At 42.8% G+C, this 22,050-nt stretch overlaps 2 protein-coding genes across 5 annotated transcripts in view; both read right to left on the bottom strand.

The window, feature by feature from the left end:
• ATG7 (autophagy related 7) overlaps positions 1 to 1,371 on the bottom strand; it is a 239,242-nt gene extending 237,871 nt beyond the window's left edge. For 2 of the 4 annotated variants that reach the window (XM_006758276.2, XM_015560374.1), the window contains exon 1: positions 1,308 to 1,371. The gene's annotated coding sequence lies outside the window, so the exon portion shown is untranslated. The other 2 variants (XM_015560375.1, XM_015560376.1) reach the window with 2 other exon arrangements.
• Positions 1,372 to 5,013: 3,642 nt separating this feature from the next.
• Positions 5,014 to 22,050, bottom strand: part of HRH1 (histamine receptor H1) — a 72,398-nt gene continuing 55,361 nt past the window's right edge. The window contains exon 2 of the mRNA XM_006758275.2: positions 5,014 to 8,529. Coding sequence (XP_006758338.1) covers positions 7,032 to 8,456 — 1,425 coding nt within the window. The 5' untranslated portion in view covers positions 8,457 to 8,529 and the 3' untranslated portion in view covers positions 5,014 to 7,031. The remainder of the gene's footprint in view (positions 8,530 to 22,050) is intronic.

The raw sequence follows: 22,050 nt of genomic DNA, 5'->3' as shown, positions 1-22,050 counted from the left end.
ACCAAGGTTGTGGGTTCAATCTTAGGTCAGGGCACATACAAAGAAGCAACCGATGAGTGCATAAATAAGTGGAACAACCAATCGATGCTTCTCTGTCTCTCTCTCTATCTCTCTCAAATAAAATTAAAGAGCCTCGCCTGGAGAGGAAAAGGTGGGAAGAGGAAGACAAACTAGCAGCTTTCAAAGACGTGTGGGCAATAAACTGGAAGTGAAATCCTTAGGAGCCTGAAGGAGGGATAAGGAGCTGAAATTCCTGGGTAACTGCTTTCAGCTCAACTTATAACTTTTTAAAAGTCAGACCTGGGGGGCGGGGAGGGGAGATCAAATAGGAGTAGCCAATAGTAAGCTTCTGTCACTTAAGAAATTTAACCAGTGCGGGTATCACAGAAGAAATCCAAATACAGTGGGGCCTTGACTTACGACTGTTCCAACTAACGAGTTTTTTGAGGTACCAGCTGTCTCTCGGTCGATTTTTTGCATTGAGTTGACAGAGTAATTTGAGTTAACGAGCAAGGAGCTCGGTCTCCGAACGAATTAAACTCGTAAGTCAAGGCCCCACTGTATTTAATGGGAATGGAAGTCTGGGACCCAAACTGGCAGCTACAGATATGCCTGGTTTCGGTTGCACACAACGTTTTAATGAGTTGCCAATTTTTAAAAATTGTGTTAGTTGCCAGGGTTAAAAAAAATCAAGAGACTGACCACATGTGCACACACTGGAGTTTGTTTCGCTTCTCCAACATCCTCTACGCTAGGACTGTGCTCCTAAAACTCAAAACTCAGCAAAAATAAAAGTTTGCCTCTGTTTATGACATAGACACTTTCTTACACCTCCATTTACCTTACCTGATTACGCATTCAAATTCGCAACCCTTGGACCCAACCGAGGAATCAAGAGCCTGAGTTCAGAAAAGCCCAACTTGCCATCCTCGCTTCAAAATAACGTTCTCGTCACTCAGAAGGCTCAGTCCCACCGCACCTCCGGGCGAAGCCGGGACGGGCAGCCCGGCGCCCCCGCTCCCAGGTCCCCACACCCGGGTTCGGAGCGCTCCTGTCGGGGACTCAGGGGACTGACGTGGGAAATTAGGACCTTCCTGATCAGAAGACCCGGGCTGCCCGAGTCGGAGGGGAAGTAACTGGAGAAGGAGGGCGAGAACGAGAGTCAGTGACGCGGTGGGGAATGGAATGGAGGATCCCGAGACCCTCCGTGACCTTGGCCTTCGCCGCTGAGTTCGCCCCCTCCCGCCGGGCCTCTAAAACCAACGCCAAAGGACCCCGCGTTTCCCTCACCAGCACGGCTCACTTACCGCCGCTCAACTTCCGGCAACCCCGCAGCGTCGTCCGTAGAGCGCGCCCCGATGACGTAACGTGACCCCGCCCCCCCCGCTGGCTGTTCGGGGTGCGCATGCGCACAAAGGAGCCGCGGACCAGTCTGGAAAAGGAGCCCCTAGCACCGGATTGAGTGGGAGGAACCTGAGTCCTGGGGAAGGCGGAGCATCAGGTGGTGGCGAGGCCCCCTGGTGGGAGCTGACCTGGAGAGGCGTCACCTTATCCGATGTGGGAATGTGTATATGCCCCTCAGGCTTTTAAAAAAGTGCTCCACTGTTGTCTGTTGTTTTCAGAGGATGACAAGAAATATTTCTATTTTCTGGTAGAGGCAGTATCAAATGTATTCCAGGGACCATTAGGCGATAGGTGTGGAGAGACAGAAGATGGAAATTTTAATAGGTCGATGATACTCGATAATGACCCACCTGCTCTTTCTAAACCAGGCATTATTCTCATAGCTCTCCGTTTTCAATTGGATAGTTATTCATCTAAATTATTTATTGAGTGTATATTATGTGCCAAGGGGTGCAGAGATGTTGAAAATACAATAGTGAGTATAAACCTAATCTGATATATCAAGCCATTCACAAAGTGACTGTGATGTAGCTCTTTGGACTCATAATAATAAGAGTAATGACTACAGTTTGTTGATTATCTACCATGTTTACAGGTTTTCACATCTCTAATTGCCACAAAGACCCAACAAAGTAGGTGTTATATTGTTCCCATTTTACATAGGAAAGAATGGAGTGTAGTAAAAGTTAAGGGGCTTGCTGAAGTTAAAGAACTTCTGGCCCAGGATTCTAATCGAAGCCTGTTTCACTTAGTAAAGAGATACTTTATCCAAAAGGATTCTTATACAGAATGAGGGAGGAGAGGGAAGAGACTATTGCAACAAGGGAGGGAACTATTGCAATAGGAAATCACTCTGACCAAAAGATCTGCAAATGTCTCAAGAGTTAGGCAAAAAAGTTTCTTCAGTGGGGAAGAGTGAACAAGACTAGAAAAAAATAGGTGTGGAAAAGTGGGTAGAAAGTGTGGTTTGATCTAATAGTAGTAAATCAGGCTGTTTTACCTTGAGGCCAGCCAGTTCTCAGGAGGGGTTGTATGCAGTTACAGCCTGTGAGTGAGTCAACATTAAGGAGTCTGGGAGCTTAACTAAAGTTGGTTAACAGGCACTTTTTTGTTTGATCAGTGAAGACAAGTAGTTCAACTAATTATTTATAAGGCAAAGAATATAAATTCAAGACTGTGCCTGTCCTTGCCGCAGATAAAAAAGAAGATATCCATAAGTCTTACATAAGTTATGAGAATTGATGTTTCTTTGCAGTAAATCATTTCAGAAGCACAAAAGAGTGAGTGAGTGAGTGAGTGAGTGAGTGTGTGTGTGTGTGTGTGTTGGATTGGAGAGGATTTCTTAACCATTGCTGTTTTTTAACAGCATGGGACTCAAGTAAAATTCAATATTGTCAACTGGTTTCACTAACCAGCTTCCTCCCCTGCCACTGCCCCTCAGACAGCATGCTTGGGTCACACTAAATTAATTCTGGTGTTTTAAGCACACGCTGCTAGTTTATTTCTCCATCTGCAATACCCTCACACTTCCTCTGATAGTCTAACCCTTTCTCCAACTTCAAAATCCAGTTGAAATGTGGGTGAATCTTAGACAAAATGTTGACTGAAAAAGAGAACATATTATATGATTCCACTTAGGTAAGGTTATAGAATCAGCAAAACTAATCTCTAGTGATAGAAGTCAGCTCAGTAGTTGCCTGGGGCATAAAGGGGAGGCATTGTCTGCAAAGGGGCATGAGAATTTTCTAGAAATGTTCTTTCTATCTTGATTGAGATGGGGATGATGTGAGTGTCTGTGTTTGTCAAAATTCTACATTTAAATTGTGTGCATTTTACTGTGTATATTTAATGTAATAAATTAAAAAACAACACAGTAGGGATGTCAACTCCTATGTGCCTGGCAGCCATCACCTCTAGGCTTCACTCTATGAAGCTTATATGAGGGTAGGTTGAAGTTAATTCTTTAAAGCTGTTTCCCCGGCTGGACTTTGAGATCCTTGTAATTAATACCTTTTGGAGTTTCTGCCCAACTCATCATATTTCCTTCTCCTCTGAGAAGAGCTGGTCCTCCAGCCATGTTTGTGCCACCTGCTCCCCACCCCCACCCACCTCTCTTCAGAGTTGATTGCAGCTGAGGTGGACATGGGACAATTCTTTACCCTGAGCTTTGGACTTTTGTACTGATGCTCATAGGCAATAGGAATAAGAATAAATCATACAGGTCAATGGCATTATTCTAGAGGGAACTTCTGCTGTTGATGTTCCTGTGGCCGACTTGGCTCAAACTCTTTCTGAGGCAAAGTCATCCAAAATATTCCTGGATTCCACAAAACACCTCAGTAGCCATTCACAAAGCTGATTTCTGTCACTTGCAACCCTGTAGTAACTCCATATGGTTGAAATCATATCTGCTTTGTTCTCCATTGTATCCTAAAGCCTGGACCAAGAAGTGTTCAAGAAGTACTTGTATGTGTCCTCAAAGAAGCATTTAAAGGCATTTTCTATTTATCAAAAGCTATGGATGGTTTATTCTTCCTTCGAATAAATTCAACTTATGACTACATTAATGAAGACTATGTTCTTGAAGGTAGATTTCTCTTGAGTTTATTAATACCATGCTACCTGTTTTTTTCTCTTGTGTACCCCACGCCACTTTTTCTTTTATGTCTCCCTTCCCAGTCCTCAGTTTCTCTGTCTTCCCTGTCTCCATCTGTCTGCTCCTTATCTCCTCCATTTGCTCCTTAATCTCTCCCCTTCTCTGTCCTTCCACACATCCATCTCCCCGTCTCTTCCTCCTCTGTCCCTTGGTGTCCCTCATTCCTTCCTCTTGGTCTGTCCTCTCTGACCCTCTGCCTCCCCCACCTCCTCTAGTTTCCTCTCATTTCTACCCTCCACTTCCCCCTTCTCTTACCCTTAGTCTCCTCACCTCTACTTCTCCCCTCTCTGCAACTCAGGCTGTCCCTGTAGCAGCAAAGCACTGGGGACAGAGCATACTGAACCTTCCTCAATATGGCTATGAAGGAAAATGAGAATCAGTTACTGTACCTTCACAACAATTGTAGAAAAATGTTCTTAAAAGCCCTATACTATTTGCATTGTTATAAACCTTGTAGACAGTTAAAAAGAAACCAGCGTTTGGTAAATTTGGCAAATTGGCCATATGAAGTGTTGGCTTAAAGCTCATTAGCTTTAAGCCCATAAAAAGAAACCCAAAGGAGCTTCTTAATCAGAAAATTCTTATCAAAGTCTCTGTAACAGCCTTCTTCTAGAAGGTATTTATTTTAATATTTAGGGTGGCAGAAAGCCTGGTTTCGACTGGAGTTTGTGCAAGCCATCGGGCACTGATTCTTTGCTGAACGTGCTGAGGTGGAGTTATCTCATATGAATTTAGACCTTTCATTAATTCAAAAATTAATCCAATCATCCAGATAGGTGTAGGAATAGAAGGTTGGTACTGTGGAAAGGAAGCACATTCCAGAATCAGATCTTACAGCTGTCCCTTAACACCTCTGTACTTCCATTTACCTATTTGTGAAAACATGGAAATCTCCCTCATGAGACTGCTATGAAGATTAAATTATATAATGGTGGTAAAGCACAAAGCACATAGTATATTCTCAGTATATCTGAAAACTACATATGAGTACCCTCTGTGTACCAGCCACACTGCAAGCGTTATAAAAACAACAACAACAACAACAATAATACATGGACCTTGTTCTTTGTGGCTCTGACAATTTATACGGATCATTTCTTGATCTTGTCCAACTCAAATCCAGGTCCCTTTGACCCAAAGTCAGAGGTCAAAACCATTTCTCTTCACTAGTCGCCTTAACTGTTCATCAACATAAATAATGAGCATTTAGCCATTTGTCTGTATAGAGCAGTCTCTTTGGGTGGTCCTTGTTCCTGAGGGATCCCAGTGAAGGATGCATTCACAGGTCTTCCGAGAAACAGCTTCTAACCTGGAAACAGACCAGCTGCAGGTTCTAACACCAGGATAAAATCTCCTTAGCGCCCACAGTTTTGAGCCAGAAGAGCTTATGGGGATGTGCAAAGCAGAGTGAGCGTGAAGCTAGTTTGGAAAAGCAGGTCCTTTTCTAAAGACTTTTACAAATGTGATCATAAACCAAAGAGAACCCCTATATGAGCTCTTGTAAACTTTGACAGTACTTTCGATACATCTTCATTTAAGAGACTCAGAACAGTAGAATTAAATAAGTCAAACTTGTAGCAGTATAGTTTTAAATATCATATTTTAAGTAAGTAAAAAACACCAAACTCTCACTTTAACAGATCATGCAAACAGGAACACAAGACACAAAATGCCAGCTTGTACAGGCACTCCATTTGCTACGCATATTACAGTTTAGCATCGTCTTAAAATATAAGTCACCACCAGATTGTAACGTCAACATCAAGTAAATCTGTATGTTTCCATGCCTTTGCTAGTTTTTACTTGAGAGATGTGATTCTAAAAGAATATGACCACTTTAGGACAAACACAGCAAAACTCACAGATAAATAGCACACTGCCCCTTCAAAGTATCATCTTCAATGGCCACAGACATATTCTATGTTGGCTGTTCCTGCTCACAATGTATTCTTTTGAGAATTGCTACCACTCTCAGGAAGAGTGTGTGTGTGTGTGTGAGAGAGAGAGAGAGAGAGAGAGAGAGAGATTTGCTTTGGGGAGAAAATGTGTTATGATGAGCTGAAACCCCACAGGGTTTCATTCTAGCTGTCTCACATAACTAGTTATGTGATCTTGGGCAGCTTATTTCACCATGCTGCATCTCAGTTTGCTTCGCTCATTACACCACCCTCCTGTAGTGGGGTGTGATGGGGATTTAATTAGATAAACCTGGCATAACACCCAAGAAATACAGCTTTCTTTTCTCATTCCATTAAAAAAAATTTTTAAATGTGAAACCATTAAAAATTTATTTTTCTCTTTGTGGGCAGCTTTCATCATCATTAAAAAAAATAGCTAAAAGGAATTTGGGGTTGAAAACGATGGGTGTGCGAGCTGCATAATTTCCTATCAATTCTGAGACGTGTGAATGAGAAATAATAAGGCAGAATTTCTAGGGCAGTTCAGACATTAGTTCTGGAAAAAGCTGTAAAAGAGGCTCAGAAGAGAGGCATTCTGAGAGTGGCAGTCACAGTGGAATACCTGTTAGGCCTCTCAAGGTGACCCCAGGAAAGGGACAGCATTTATCTGCATGTGTGCACAGTCATATAGATCCATTCCAGGATGGCTCTAGAGTTCAAATCTCCAGTGGAACTCTACCCACGAGTCCTTTCAACTGCCCATTAACTCAAGTCTGGAAGCTTGAATTACAAGGAGAGTCTGAGGCTCCCACATTTCCTGAGGAGCAGGAATACTCATCCAGATTCAGTTCTCTTGGAAATATTCTGCTTTGTACTCAAAGTACATTCTCTGCTGACCACTGCCATCTGCAGTTCTTCCAATGGTGCCTAAGAACTTTCCAAATGACCCAGCCTTTAATACTATTCTTTTGACTCCAGAAAACCCAGGTACTTGGCAACCCACAGGCCTTCACCATCCATTTTCTTCAGGGACATCGTAAGTGTCACTTTGTTACATCCCCTTATAGCCCCTCTTAGGAGCGAATGTGCAGAATTCTCTTGAATGTCTTCTTGAAGTTCTCATTGCACAAAGGGTAGATGAGGGGGTTCAGTGTGGAGTTGATGTAGCCCAGCCAGATAGTGAACATGTGCACATGTTCGTTGCAACAGCTCTTGCAGAAGGCAATGACCATGAAGAAGATGAAGTAAGGACTCCAGCAAAGAATGAAGGCCGCCATGATAAAACCCAATTGTTTGGCAGCCTTCCGTTCTCGGGTCAGTTGCAACCCAGACATATACTGCCTTGAATGAGAGCGGAGCCTCTTCCAAGTGAACTTGATATAATCAAGGCCTGTGCTAGACTCACTTCTCGGTTTGCCTTTCCCTGACGCTGACTCTGTGGGGATGTCTGAGTCTGCTGGACAGAAGGACTGGCTATCACCTAGGGTCTGATCCTCTGACATCTCACTGGCCCCGTGTACGGTCAGGCTCTGCTCATCTATCTCAAGCTGGCTCTGGCTCTGGTTGATGGCTATGTAGTCCTTGCCACTCCCCTCTGCCTCAGTCTGTGTTTGCACAATATTAAGCGGGAAGCAGTGAAGTTTGTCCACTTCTTCATCCTCCTCTTGGCTGTAGACACCTGAGGATTTCATCTCATTTGGATCTTGGGATGGTGACTTCGAGACAGGTCCACCACTAGCAACTTTCTGTTTCCTTTTCAGAGCCTCCCAGAGAGACGTCTTCCCTGGTTTCATGGCCCCTATCTTGGGGTTCTCTGGCTTCAGCTTAATTTCAGAGAAGGAAGGGAGGGACCCATTCATGAGCTCCCGGTGCTGACAGTGCTGCCGTACAGCCTTGTAGATGTTGGCATAGAACCAGAGCATGAGCAAGGTAGGCAGGTAGAAGTTGATGATAGCAGTCATGATCTTGAACCAGGTGACATCGTAGAAGTCTGTCTCACATTTGTCTTCTCGGTGCCCTGAGTTGTACGGCATAAAGTGAGGCCAGCCCAGAATGGGAATAATCCAGAGGAAGGAGAGAAACCAGGCTCCCAAGATGGTGGCCAATGCTCGGGTCTTGGTGCGATACCTCAGGTATTTGAGGGGCTGCTGGACAGAGCGGTAGCGATCAATGCACAAGATGAAGACACTGAAAATGGAGGCTGTGCTGGCCACGTAGTCCATGGAAAGCCAAAAGAGGCAGAGAGGCCTGCCCAGAGACCACTTGGACATGAAGAGGTAGATGATGTTCATTGGCATGACAACAGCTCCCACAATCAGGTCTGCCACTGAGAGGCTAATGATGTACAGGTTCCCCACAGTGTGTAGCTTCCGCTCGCTCCGCACAGCACACAGGACCAGCAGGTTGAGCCCCACTGTGACCAAGGAGATGGTGCTCAGGACTACCACCAGGGGCATCAGTTGGTTGTTGGCCATGGTGGTCTTGTTCCCTTCACACATCTTATCTTCTAAGATGCTGGAGGAATTGGGAGAGTCATTGGCAAAAGAGCAACCTCCAGCTATGGCTCACTCCCTGGGAGGAAAGACACAAGGTTAAGGTTAGATTCTTGGTGATCAATAGTCACTTAGTACCATTCATCACATTGATCAAACTGGGGTTGTATGTGGTCAGGGGTAGTAGACACGGCTGGTTTCCTACAGTCTATACCCCCTCCTTCCTTAGTCATTCCTTCCTGCCTTCCTTCATTTAATGACTATTTATTGAATACCTGGCATTGGTCCTGGCATATAGCAGTGAACAAAACAAAAATCTCTGCCTTCAAAAATCTCTCCTTCATTCTAGTGAGGGAGTTGGGCAAAAACAAGGTGAAGTTTGTATGAGTCCCATGTTGCATGTGTTCTGGGAAGGCAGACTGCATTATGATTAGTCCAAGCTGAATATCGTGCTCTAGCTCCTCATTGCCAGTGACTGGTCCAGGGGTTGGCATGAGACACAACTGTGACCAAGGAAGTAGATGGGAAAGTCTCTTGACAAAGGTGGGGTTCCGGAGAGTGCGTCCTCTCTGGAAAATGAGCAAAACAAGGAAAATCATTGTTTCCCACTTGCTGCCTTCTTCCTAACAGGAAGTGATGCTTGGGGCTATGGAGATCATCTCGGGGCCACCAGGGAAATGCTAAGAAAACCACTGAGACGCCACCCAGGAAGTCCTATTATCACTGAGTTGTTGAACAGAACCTGGAATCTTCTTCCTCCATACTGGTTATCATGGGAAATAATTAAACATCTTCTTTGCTTAAGTAACTATTATGGGAGTTTTTACTAGCAACTAAAAGGCTAATGATGTTCAGGTTCTTGGGGGAGGTTGTAAGGGCACACAAAGCGTGGGATAAATTGAGCCCATCTCCTTGGATGAATGGTTCTCAAATTGGGAGAGGGTTATTATTTGAGAAAGCATATTTCTTACCATTTTACTTTTATATTTTATCACATAAAACTAGGCATGCATTGCTAGTTTATGCTGAGAACAGGCTGTATGTTGTTATTGGTGATCCTCAGGTGGGGTGGGAAGTAGAAATAGGTATGAAAACTTCTAGATTTTTATATTCATAAAAAAGTGACATGAGTTTAAAGAAAACTGAGAAACACTAACAGAGATCATAAATCTCTCAATAATTTAGAAAAAAACACTAGTTTTTCATTAAGGCAAAATTAGATAAATTCCTGAGGATAAGGCCAAATTCATATTTTTTTTTAAATATATTTTATTGATTTTTTACAGAGAGGAAAGGAGAGAGATAGAGATAGTTAGAAACATCGATGAGGGAGAAACATCGATCAGCTGCCTCCTGCACATCCCACACTGGGGAAGTGCGCGCAACCCAGGTACATGCCCTTGACCGGAATCGAACCCGGGACCCTTTAGTCCGCAGGCCGACGCTCTATCCACTGAGCCAAACCGGTTTCGGCCAAATTCATATTTTTTAAAGATTAAAATCAAGACCCCAAGGCATTTGGTCCTGGAGGAAGGAACCCATTGAGTTACTTTGTTGGAAAAGCACCACTTGGGAGGCACTGATTTTGCCCCAGCTCTGCTGCTAATTTTCTGAGTGATGTCTCAGCCTACTTTTTCTCATTGGTCAAATGTAGAAAGATGGGGTAGGTCTCCTTTTTAGCGTCTTGCTTTAGGTATTTTTCCATGTTCTTTCCTGAGTGTGCCTCCTCTGACCTCTTCAACAGCATCACCTTCTCCTCCTGGGACTCAGTCCTGCCCTCTGCTCCTGTGACTCTATGCTGCCAGCCTCAGAAGCCTTATCCACGCAGCCCCGTTCACCCCCGCCATCACCTCTTTGTGGACAACTCCCAGATCACAGCTTCAGCCTGTATCTTTCTCCACTCCTACATACAATACTCAATCAATATACTGGAGCTTCAACTTCAGCTCTGACCATGTCAAAACCCCTTGGCATTGTCCACAGTCACCTCAGGAAGGAGGAAAGCAGGCTAAGGCAGTGTCATCTCAGGGGTTTTATTGTTTTGATTGGAAGGAAGCAGGAAGCTTCCTAAAACACTGCCATAACTTTGCATTCCCAAGACAGCATACCCTCCTACCGAAGTGACTCATTTCTCCCTTTTCCTTATTGCCTTGAGGAAATTTCTCTCTTTCTCATTTGTCTCTTTGACTCATTGCACACAGAGGGGAATCAGTGTGTTTTTGGTTTGTTGTTTTGTTGTTGTTGTTTTTGCACTGTGCATAAACTATCATTCCATAATTATATTTAACAGAAAATGATTTGTTTCTATATAAAAATATGTATTTTTTCCTTTTTTGCTTAAAAGAGAAAAGGTGTTATGGTTGAATTGAGATCACTGAACTAAAAATTAGTGTTTTATATTAAGTGTTTGGTTTGGGGTGAAATCTACTAATGTCTGCAACTTTGAAATTAATCAAAGAATACGTTGGATGGATAAGTGGTTAAAAGGATGGATGAACAAACAGATATGTTAAGCAAAAAGAGCAAAATGTTAATTTACAACCTTGGCAGTGGGTATATAGGTGTTCACTGTATAATGCTTCCAACTTTTCTATTTCACTGATAATTTTCATAATAAAATGTTGGAAAAAATTAATACAGCATAAGTTTATCTTCCTCACCTATCACCATAAGCTCAACTCTTTTATTTTTTTAATCCTCACCTGCAGATATTTTTTCCATTGACTTTTTAGGGAGAGAGGGAGGAAAGGCGGGAGGGAGAGAGGAAGGGCGGGCAGGCAAGGAGAGAGAAAGAGAGAGACACATCAATTAGTTGCCTCCCGCACACACCCTGACCAGGGCAGGGATCAAACCTGCAACCAAGGCATGTGCCCTTGACAGGGAATTGAACTCATGACCTTTCAGTCCATGAGCTGATGCTCTAACAACTGAGCAAAACTGGACAGGGCATAAGCTCGATCTCTATCATGTTTTCTCCTTTATAGCTTGGACATGTTATTTTGCATAAACATAAAAGTAAAAGATCAATAAATATCTGTTGATTGAATAAATAGTGAATGAGAAGCAGGATGATCTGAAATATCTCAGTTCAGAATCCAACAGATATTTACGGGTGAAAGTTTTCTTTGAGCTCAGTGATCTGTTTCAGGACCAGGCAAATCCACTTTTGTCCTAAACCACGGGATTCTGAAGGAAGATTCCTGGAAAGGCAATTGCAGTTCCCACACTGCATCACAGGGCATTTGGGGCTAACCCTCCTGAGGAATGCTGAGGGGGGTGTCAGGGGAGGAGGAGGAACTTTGAGGGAACATGTGACCCCAGCACCGAGCCTGAAAAAGCAGGCCCCACAGGGCAGGCAGCCAAGAGGACAGTAAGAGTGGCCACATCAGGACCCGCTGAGTAATATGCAGGGCCCAGTGCAAATTAAAAATTAAAATACTATTAAGAATTTTAAGACAGAGACAGCAGAACATTAAGCCAAACTTAGGAATCCTGTACTCAGGGCCTGCCCGGGTCACAGGCCGATCAAGTCATTTTTAGTCTCTCTTCCTCTCACCCAATCCCTGAACAGACCCTACTCAGTGAGGTAACTAACGTTATGGCATTCTGGCATGGTGTGGGAGGTATTTGGGGACACTGAGCCTCATCTCACCTCATGCCACCAAGAGGCCACACTCCCCTCGGGCTGTCTGGACCCCACTGGGTTCTGAGGTGCTCTTCTGGGGTCAAGGCCAAACCTTCAGCAGTGGTGCTGGTTGGCAAGAGGACATGCTCTGAGGGGAGAAATGGAAGCTAGAGGAGGCACTTTGGACAGGACATTTTGAGAAGAAAGGTGAGAGCCTGTAGGAGCGTTCTTTATAGCGGTGTGTCCATAGTGAGGCAGGTGATGGAAGGAGAGTGCTCTCTCCCCTCTCGCCCAGGCTCTGCCTCTTGATGGGCTGTGTGGAGCCTGAGTAAACAGCCAGGCCTCCAATTCCTCTGCTATATTGGAGGGAAAAGTATGAACCTGCCTGGGCTGCTGAAGATCACTGGAGACACGAGGGTGGGAAAGCTCTGCTAACCCCTAGGTGACTTGGACTTGGTGACAAGCAGAAATGGATCCTTTTTCTCTCAGAGACTTCTGCATACAAGCAAGGCAATTGGTTCATTCCAAAACCATTAGCTCCAGTGGGACTTTTACTAGAGTGATCACCAACAACAAACAGTCTAATCCAGCCGTGGGCAAACTACAGCCCGCCGTTTGAAATGAATAAAACTAAAAAAAAAAAAAAAAAAAAGACCGTACCCTTTTATGTAATGATGTTTACTTTGAATTTATATTAGTTCACACAAACACTCCATCCATGCTTTTGTTCCGGCCCTCCGGTCCAGTTTAAGAACCCATTGTGGCCCTCGAGTCAAAAAGTTTGCCCACCCCTGGAATCCAATCAGGTCCCATTTCATCAATGCTGGTCCACAGGTGGCTTGGAACTCATTTGGGTGGTAGGCCAGGGCAGCAGCTAAGCACCAGGTGCTTTATAAACCAGTGAACCTCTGCTCTAATCCTCTTTCTGCTCCACGTAGCAGATATTGGGGCAGAAAGGTATTTAGCAGGTCAAGATATTTCACTTCATCAAGACTCAGTTTTCCTCACCTTTATCCTATTGATGAATATTAACATCTTTCAGCTAACTTTCCTATTTTTTTTTCCTGGAAATTTGATTATTTTTTTCATGGTAATCCAAAACATGAATATGTATTTAAGCATAAAGATGCTCACTGCAACATTATTGATGATAAGACATAATCTAACATTTGGGAACTAAGTATATTATGGGACAGCTTCAGAATAGAATATTATGTAGTCATTGATAATCACATTTGTGGAGCTCCAATAACGATATGGGAAAATGCGTATGATGAGATTAAATTTATAACAGACATTATTTGTACAGGATAATGTCAGTTATATTAACTAACAGGATTAGAGCAAGGGTGAATCCCTGTTATGTTACGTTAACACTGGCCTCCTTTAGGTAATGATGTTTATTGTATTTGGTACTTCCCAAGATTTTAACAATGAGAACATCTTGGTTTTATAATAGGGAAAATCAGAACTAATTGAACTCATTTTTAAAAACAAAAAAAATATGGGTTTACTCCATTGGGAAAAATCTTTTAAAAAGAAATGCCTTCCACATTCTTAGCATATCTTTTATTTTCTTTAGTAAAACGTGAGAGTTTGAGATGCCGTCCTTAATATATTCTAAACTGCCTTATCCACCAATTCCCATTCCAAACTGCTCTACCCTCTGCCACATTTGCATTGGTTAGTTATTCTGTTCAAGTAAGTCAGAACGTTAATTTCTTTGCTCTAATTCTGAGAAAAAGGCATCATGCATGAAGGTGCCCCCAATACTGCACATTCTCATTGAGTCTGGTCAGAACATAATTTCCATAAAACACCCAGGATTATCAGTGCCAATGGCTACGGTGCAGAGAGCAGACTGCAAATGTCAAAATTCCACTCGGTGTCCAGTGCTGCAGGATTTGGACTTAGAATCTAGGGCAGTTAGGACTTATCCTCCACATAAGATGCAAGAGGTTTATGTCCTTGTGGGCAGGCAGTGGCCCTTTTCAGGGGATGGAGACACATATTCAAATGTCTACAGCTTTAGGAAGGAAAAGTTACTACAGGGGGACTGTGTGTGGAGCAAGAAGGAGTGGTGGGAACTGGGGCAACGGTGAGAGTATAATCTTTGCCTGAAGAGTACAGCTGCCACTCAGATGCCACCAACGGCTACAAGCCCAGATCTGCTTGTTTTTAAAATGAAGACTGAGAGCTGGATTTTCACATGAAATATTTGAGTTTTTAAATGTTGTCAATTATTCAATTGTTTCATTTGTTTTCAGGAACACTTGAACACAGGTCAAGAAAGAGTAAATTTTGGTGACTTGACCTGTGAGCCCTAAGCTAGAAAAGTCAAGCTAGTGTACCGGACATCCAGAATGCTGAGGATGATATAATGACTTTGGAGTAGGCATCTTTTGGGGTATCTGCTCAGCTCACAACAAGCTTCCTTCTCTGAGAACCTTCATCCACCCAGGGGTGGGGCCTGGCAGCCACAGCTATCACATAACCCCGATCCCTGGGCACATTTAACCCCATCTGGGCCAATCAGTCCAATTCTCTCTTCTGGAAAACTGGAATTGGGATTGTATGCAGTCGAGACAGTTGGTCTCTTGAACTACAGTGATAGGGAAGTGGGGGCTGAGGCTGCCATGGAGGGGAGGCCTTGCTCATCTCCGGGCATATTGAAGAGGAGGGAGGGATGGAAGAAGGCAGCACACAAATACAATGATTGTGGCTGGAATAAATAATATCTACATGCACAAAGAGGAATTTAGACTTCTACCTCACACCATACACAAAAATTAACTCAAAATTGATGTCAGTCCTAAATGTGAGAGCTAAACCTCCTAAACTCTTAAAAGAAATCATAGGAGAAAAGCTTTGCGACCTTGAGTTAGGCAAAGATTTCTTAGGCACAATACCAAAATCACAATAAATACAGAAAAAAAGTTGCTAAATTGGACTTCATCAAAATGAAAATGTTTGTGCTTCAACAGGCGCCACTAAAAAAAGGGAAGGTTACAGAATGGCTGAGAATATTTATCATATACCTGATATATCCGAGGTGTCTAGAATATATAAAGAACTCTTCCAACTCAATAATAAGAACAAGTAACCCAATTAAAAAATGGCTGGTGTTGCTCAGGGCACATGCCCAGGTTGTAGGCTCAATCTCCAGTAGAGGGCATGCAGGAGGCAGCTGATCAATAATTCTCTCTCTTCATTGTTGTTTTTATCTCTCTCTCCCTCTCCCTTCCTCTCTGAAATCAATAAAAATATATTTTAAAAAAAGAAAACTAGTATCTCAAAGATTTCTATATACCAGCATTGATTCATATGATCCTCACAGTGCTGATGACTTCACAATTAAGGAATCACTTTTGCCCCCACTTTAAAGATGTGGAAAACAGGGGCTTCTGGAGTTTATAGCCTTGGCGCCTGCACGAAGAGTGACTGAAGATCGTTTTATTTAAAAGCCCAAGTGACACCGCCTTCTAAGACATTTGAAAGAGTTTCGGATCCCCACATCCTTGCCCTTCACCCACCTCCTTTTTACTATGGTGAGAAAGAGAGGGAAGTCAATAAACACTTTTAAAAAAAGATTTCACGGAATCGGAAATATGAATATCTGCACTGCATCAGCCAAGGACACAGTGACCAACACAATAGGCCCAGCACACGCACATATTATTTTAGGACACGATGAATAATGTTTTCTTTTTTGTCCCAAGTCCCTGGAGATTGAGCCTTGTGGAAGGCACTTCCAAAGACCAAAGTCATCTAGGCTCTTCTCTTCTTGAGAAAAAATAATTATTTGTGATACTGAAGTAAATAAAAGAGCTGGCAGAGAGAAAGGAGAGGCAGATGTGATGTTTTCAGGAGAGAGCTCCAAGGTAATCAGGAGTTTCTTGAAGGTCTCTGTCTCCTTCACTCAAGTGACTCTGTGTGTCTGACTGTGCCCCCGCCACCCAAGCTGCAGGCCTGGGCTCCTCAGCGCCACCTGCTGGTCAAGTCCTTTTGCTGGTTCTGGGGCCAGACTTGTCTCTAGACAGGTGTATGTATGTACAGGGGCACAGGTGAATGTGAATCAGTCTGGCTGCCAGTTCCATTGTGATATTAATCCATCCATCCATCCATCCATCCACCCATCCATCCACCCATCCATCCATCTCCCCATCTATCCATTCATTCTTCCTTATTTCCATCTGTCCATCCAAAAGATCTTTTTAAAAAGATGTTATGATAGGTAAAGGATAGACACAATTCTTGCCCTCATGGAGTTTACAGCCTATAGTGGGGGTTCTCAACCTTGGCTGCCTGGAGAGTTTTTAAAACATACTGAGACATCGCTTCAGAGAAGGAATAAAGGCGCGTTTCCCTACTCTTTTGCTAAATACAAATAAAAACCCTGGACATTATATTAAAAACAAACATAAGATGACTCTGAAAGGTAGAGAAACAAAGACAGCCCAGCTAGGAACCCAAGTCTACAGAATCAAGAAGCTGAGTGAATCTCAAACAGCCCCCTCAAAACCCACACCAAGACACATAATAATTAAACTTCTGCAAACTAAAGACAAAGAAAAAAATCTTAAAAGCAGCCAGAGAAGAACAATACCTTCCCATGATGATAATGACAACAGATTTCTCATCAGAAAACATGGAGATGAGAAGGAAGTGACACATTTTTTCATATGCTGAAAGAAAAGAACCGTCAACTCAGTCTTATAATCAGTGAAACTACCCTTAAGAAATGAAGGGAAATCCATATATTCTCAGACAAATAACCTGTACAGGTTTGACATGCTGAAAACTACAAAATGCTGATGAAAGAAATAAAAAGATCTAAATGAATGGAGAGATACACGGTGTTCATGGATTAGGAAACTCAGCATAGAAAAATGTCAATCCTGCCCTGGACAGCATTGCACAGTGGTCGGAGCATCAGCCTGCAGAATGGAGGGTCAAGGGTTCAATTCCAGGCAAGGGCATGTACGTGGGTTGCAGAATCAATCCCTGCCCCTGTATGGGACACGAGTGGGAGGCAGCATACCGATGTGTCTCTTTCACATCTCTCTCTCTCTCTCCCTCTCTCTCTCTTTCTTTCTCCCTCCCATTTCCCTCCCATCCAATCTCTCTCTCAAAAAAAAAAAACCAATGGAAAAAACATACTTGGTTGAGGATTAACAACAACAACAAAAAGACAATTCTCCCTAAATTGATACAGATTTACTGTGATTCCTATCCAAATCTCAGCAACAGCTCTTATAGATATGGACAAGACTAGTCTAAAATTTATATAAAAACACAAAGGAAATAGAATAGCTAAAATAATTATAAAAAATAAGAGTAAAATGAGAGAAATCAGTCTACTTAATTTCAAGACATATAACTACAGGAATCAAGATTGCGGTATTGGTGGAGGGGTAGACACAGACCAATGGAACAGAATACAGAACCAAGAAATAGACCAACCACATATGCCCAAGAGATTTTTGAGCAAGGTGCAAAATCAATTTAATTGAGGAAAGGGCCTTTTCAACAAGATACTGGAGCAGGTGGACATTTATAGGCCAAAAACTGAACTTCAACCAAAACCTCATACCTCATTTAAAAAAATAACACAAAAATGGTTCACAGACTTCAATGTAAAACCATAAAAGTTTTTTATAAAATACATCAGACAAATCTTCAGGGTCTAAGGCTAAGCAAAGTGTTCTTATATTTGACACCAAAATCATGGCCCATAAAAAGAAATATTGATGAATTAGATCTATCCTTCAGTTACTTACCTATCCCCATCATAATCTTCTCTAGGATCTACGTGTCTGTTATACCACTGTATGCTTTATATATTTAAAAATAGATCCATTTATTAGCTTAAGTTTATTTCACTATGACATATGAAAAACCAGTCATCTATTTTTTTTTGTCAGATATAGAAGGTTTCCATGAATAACTTGTATAGGCTTGGCATGCTGAAAACTACAAAATGCTGATGAAAGAAATAAAATAAATAGGATGACAACAATACAATCTGATTATGTTCTAGCCAGACATTTTGAGGAAGGCTCTACTTTGTTAAAAAGAAAGATGAGCAAGTATAAGATAGGTATTAAAGACCTACCAGCATCAAACTGAGGCTCTCCTGGAGGTAATCTGACATTAATATTAATTAATGCCACGTCTGTGCACCATTTAGACCACTTCAGGTACCACCAATGTGGTAAACATTGTTTTTTAAGTTTCACCATACAATTATTTTGCTCCTAAATGCCTTTAAGGAAAAGTTCAAATTCCGTAGGCTGCGGGCATGATCTTTCTTTCATGTTTGACCGCTTCACTCCAATAAAAAGGAAGTTACTTCCCCCAAACCCATCAGCTTCTTTCAGTCTGGGTAGGTCTGCACATGTTATTCCCTCTTCCTGGAAGAGGATATGTCTTGAGGGTTGGGACCTCATTTTTGTTTACTATTGTCTCCTTCTGGACTAACTTCAGAGTCTGCCTAGAGCCATGGTCGGCAAACCGCAGCTCGCGAGTCACATGTGGCTCTTTGGCCCCTTCAGTGTGGCTCTTCCAAAAAATACCACGTGCGGGCGCGCATGTACAGTGCGATTGAAACTTCGTGGCCCATACGCAGAAGTCAGCATTTTGTGGAAGAGCCACACTTAAGCGGCCACAGAGCCGCATGTGGCTCGCGAGCCGCGGTTTGCCAAGCCGCAGTTTGCCGACCACTGGAGAGTAAAGTAGGTGAGAAGAGGGTTTGGAAAGATTAATAAAGAAGACGATAAGAAAATAAGGAGAAAGAGAGGAACACAGGAAGGAAGAAGGGGAGGAAGAAAGATATTGATGAATATCTATTCATCCTACAAAATCCATCTTAAAAGTTCCTTTCTCTTTGAAGCTTTCCTGTAACCTGTAGCCACATCTACTAGTAAGCATTTCTTCCTCTGTGTTTCCACAGTATTATTTACATATCTCTCTTTAAGTCATTTAATATTCTGTATTCTGCTGAATGAATGAGTAAATTTGGGTATCCTTCTCTTAGACTTTGATCCTTATATAGACAGAGGCAATATGATATTCACCTATGATTCTAATGGTGGTTTTCAATCTTGGCTGCCCACTGGAATCACATAGGGAGCTTTAAAAAAATACTAATTCCAACTTATTCTATAACCTCATCTTCTCATAAACCACTTTCCCTAAATAGACAGGATTCTTATTTAATTGATCTAAAGTGTGATCTGGGTCTCAAGATTTTTAAAAAACTCTCCAGATGCTGCCAGGATTGTGAACCACTATCTTAGCCCATATCTGAGTGGTAGGAGGAACTCAATAAATGATGAATGAATGAGTGAATCTTGCCTTTAACACAGCACAATCCTGACCCAACAAGACCATTTTCAGGGTTTCCTGTTATGCTAATCCATTAATATATTCAGGAACCATTAATTAAGCAATAATGTGGTACCAGGTGTTATGCTAGGTCAAGCTGCTGGAGATGAAACATGAGTAAGATCTCTACTTCTCCCCCTTGTTCCATGGGCACTAGGGAGAGCTGGGGCTGTATACCTCTTCATTCAAGAACTTTCTGTCCTGCTGGTTAATTGGCCAGTCCTAAGAGCAATCATCTTTTTAGTGACTGACCACAAACCTGACTCTGGGCTGCTTCCTTTGGCAAATGTAAGGACAGACTCTATTCACTCCCAGAGAAAGAATGTTCCTGGAGGGTAAGTGTGAGTCTGAGAGACAAAAAGGAAAGTGGTTGGTCCTGAAGCAGGATGGTAAGAAGCTAGGAAAACTCCTGGGCAAGTGGAATGGGGAAACAGAGACAAGACGATTAAACAAGGCCAAGCAATTTGACCCCTTTACAGCCAGCTAGTAAATTGCAAGACCTTATCTTCCCTAACCAAGGACACTAGAGAACAAATGGTCGATTCCTCTCCTTACTGACCAGAGAATACATAGCTTAAATCATTGGTCAGAGAGACAGAGGACAGAGACCCAATTAATGCCATTTGTGCAGCCAAATCCAAAGAGAGATGAAGCCTGGGGAATAAATAACCAAAACCCAATAAGAGTCAGACAGACACAAGATAAAAGTAAAGAAGTAAAGCTGACCAAAGGATAATCCCAAACTCCCCTATGCGCTCATTTTAGTGTATCAGAATATTAAAAACACACCTGGAAAGCTGGTGAATATTCTGCTGAAATCCTCTCCTAAGACTCTGGCCCGCAGAAGAAAGATAAAAATCCTCAAAATGAAGACCCAGCTCAAGCTCTCTCTCAGGCATGAACTCTTTATTTTCTTCTAAACTTTAAGGGTGCCCACAAGACCTGCAGCCAGGGGAGCAGCAGGCAGTGGCAGCTCATCCGGGGCTAAGCCCCTGAACCTGTCTCCAAGGTCCCCTTTTCCTCTGACTTCCCAGTGACTACCAACAGCCCCACCCTGGCTCACTTCTTTCTTATAATACGTCTGTGGAGCCAAAGCAGACACTACCTAGACTCCTGATGCTTCTTCTACCCTCAGTCCTTTGTTTCACGCTCCCTGGCTTTAATAAATGTACTTTCAAAACCACCTGGACACATGTGGTGAAATCTATCCTGCATGAAGTCATGAATCCACAGGCTATTGGCTGGCCTGAGACAGGCCTGTTCCAGACTCAGTACCCGGGTAACAGTCCGTCTAGATCTCTTCAAGCACTGCAGAAGGGATAGGTGAGTCTGGCAGGTGGCAGAGCAAAGCCCTGGGCTGCTCCAATTAGTTTCCTTCTGGGTGTGATTTACACACACACACACACACACACACACACACAACGGATGGCCTTTGGATATGACTATGATCTTAATCACCTCATGGATAAAGGGAGTTTTCTTCCCAGCTGCTGCCATATCACACTGAGGCCTGCTTTTAGATTTTGCACTACAGATTACTGAAGAGCAGAGATGGGCATTTGTGCTACTGCTGCTCTGGTTGAGACTTTTAAAAAAAATAATTTTAAAAAGATCTTCATTGTTGAAAGTATTACATATGTTCCCCTTTTTCCCCCATTGATGCCTTCTCATCCACCCTGTCCCTCACCCCAGGCTTCCACCACCTTATTAGTGTCCATGGGTTATGCATATATGCATACAAGTTCTTTAGTTGGTCTCTTCCCACCCACCCCCACCTTCCCTCTGAGATTCGACAGTCTGTTCCATGCTTCTATGTCTCCGGATATATTCTGTCTGAGATTCGACAGTCTGTTCCATGCTTCTATGATGTCTCCGGATATATTCTGCTCAACAGTTTATTTTGTTCCATTAGATTCCACATATGAGTGAGATCATGTGATACCTGTCTCTCCATGACTGGCTTATGGTTCAGACTTTGATAACATCTCTCAACTGTTGCAACAGCTTCCTAGTTGTTCATCCTGATCCTGGCCTTGGTCTCTTCGGGCCATCCTACACACAGAAGCTATACAGTCCTTCTAAAATCACAAATCCAACCACCTCCGTCCCCTATTTAGAACTCTTTAATATCTTGCCACTGCTGTCAAGATAATGAGATACACAGGATTAGCCCCCAATGTATAATACAACTGTAGTCTTGTATCCAGTCTACCTATGGAATTACAGTCAAAGGGAATTAAAGTCCAACGCCCAGGAAGACAAAAGATGGAAAATAAGCATTTACTGAAGACTCTTAAAAAGGCAAGGACTATCTTAAAAAAACCTCTGCCCATCTATCACTCCATAGTGCCACTTCCTGTGTCAGCTGCACCCCCTCAAATCTCCCTTGCCCTGCTTTCTTTCTTTCGCTCACCCACTTTCTAATCTTCATGATTTGCTGGAGGGCACTATACCTGTCTAAAATAAATCCATTGAGCTTTCCCAGTGCCTTCTCTTTATTTGTTACTCCAAACAGCACAACAAAAGCCCAAGAGGCAGCATTCAAAACCAGTTTCTACTTGTGTGACCCTATCACACCAGAGCCTTTTC

The sequence above is a fragment of the Myotis davidii genome, unplaced genomic scaffold, assembly GCF_000327345.1.
Source record: "Myotis davidii unplaced genomic scaffold, ASM32734v1 scaffold73, whole genome shotgun sequence".
Taxonomy (NCBI): domain Eukaryota; kingdom Metazoa; phylum Chordata; class Mammalia; order Chiroptera; family Vespertilionidae; genus Myotis; species Myotis davidii.
The sequence above is the reverse complement of the archived record's forward strand: the minus strand, read 5'-3'. Positions and strand labels throughout refer to the sequence as shown.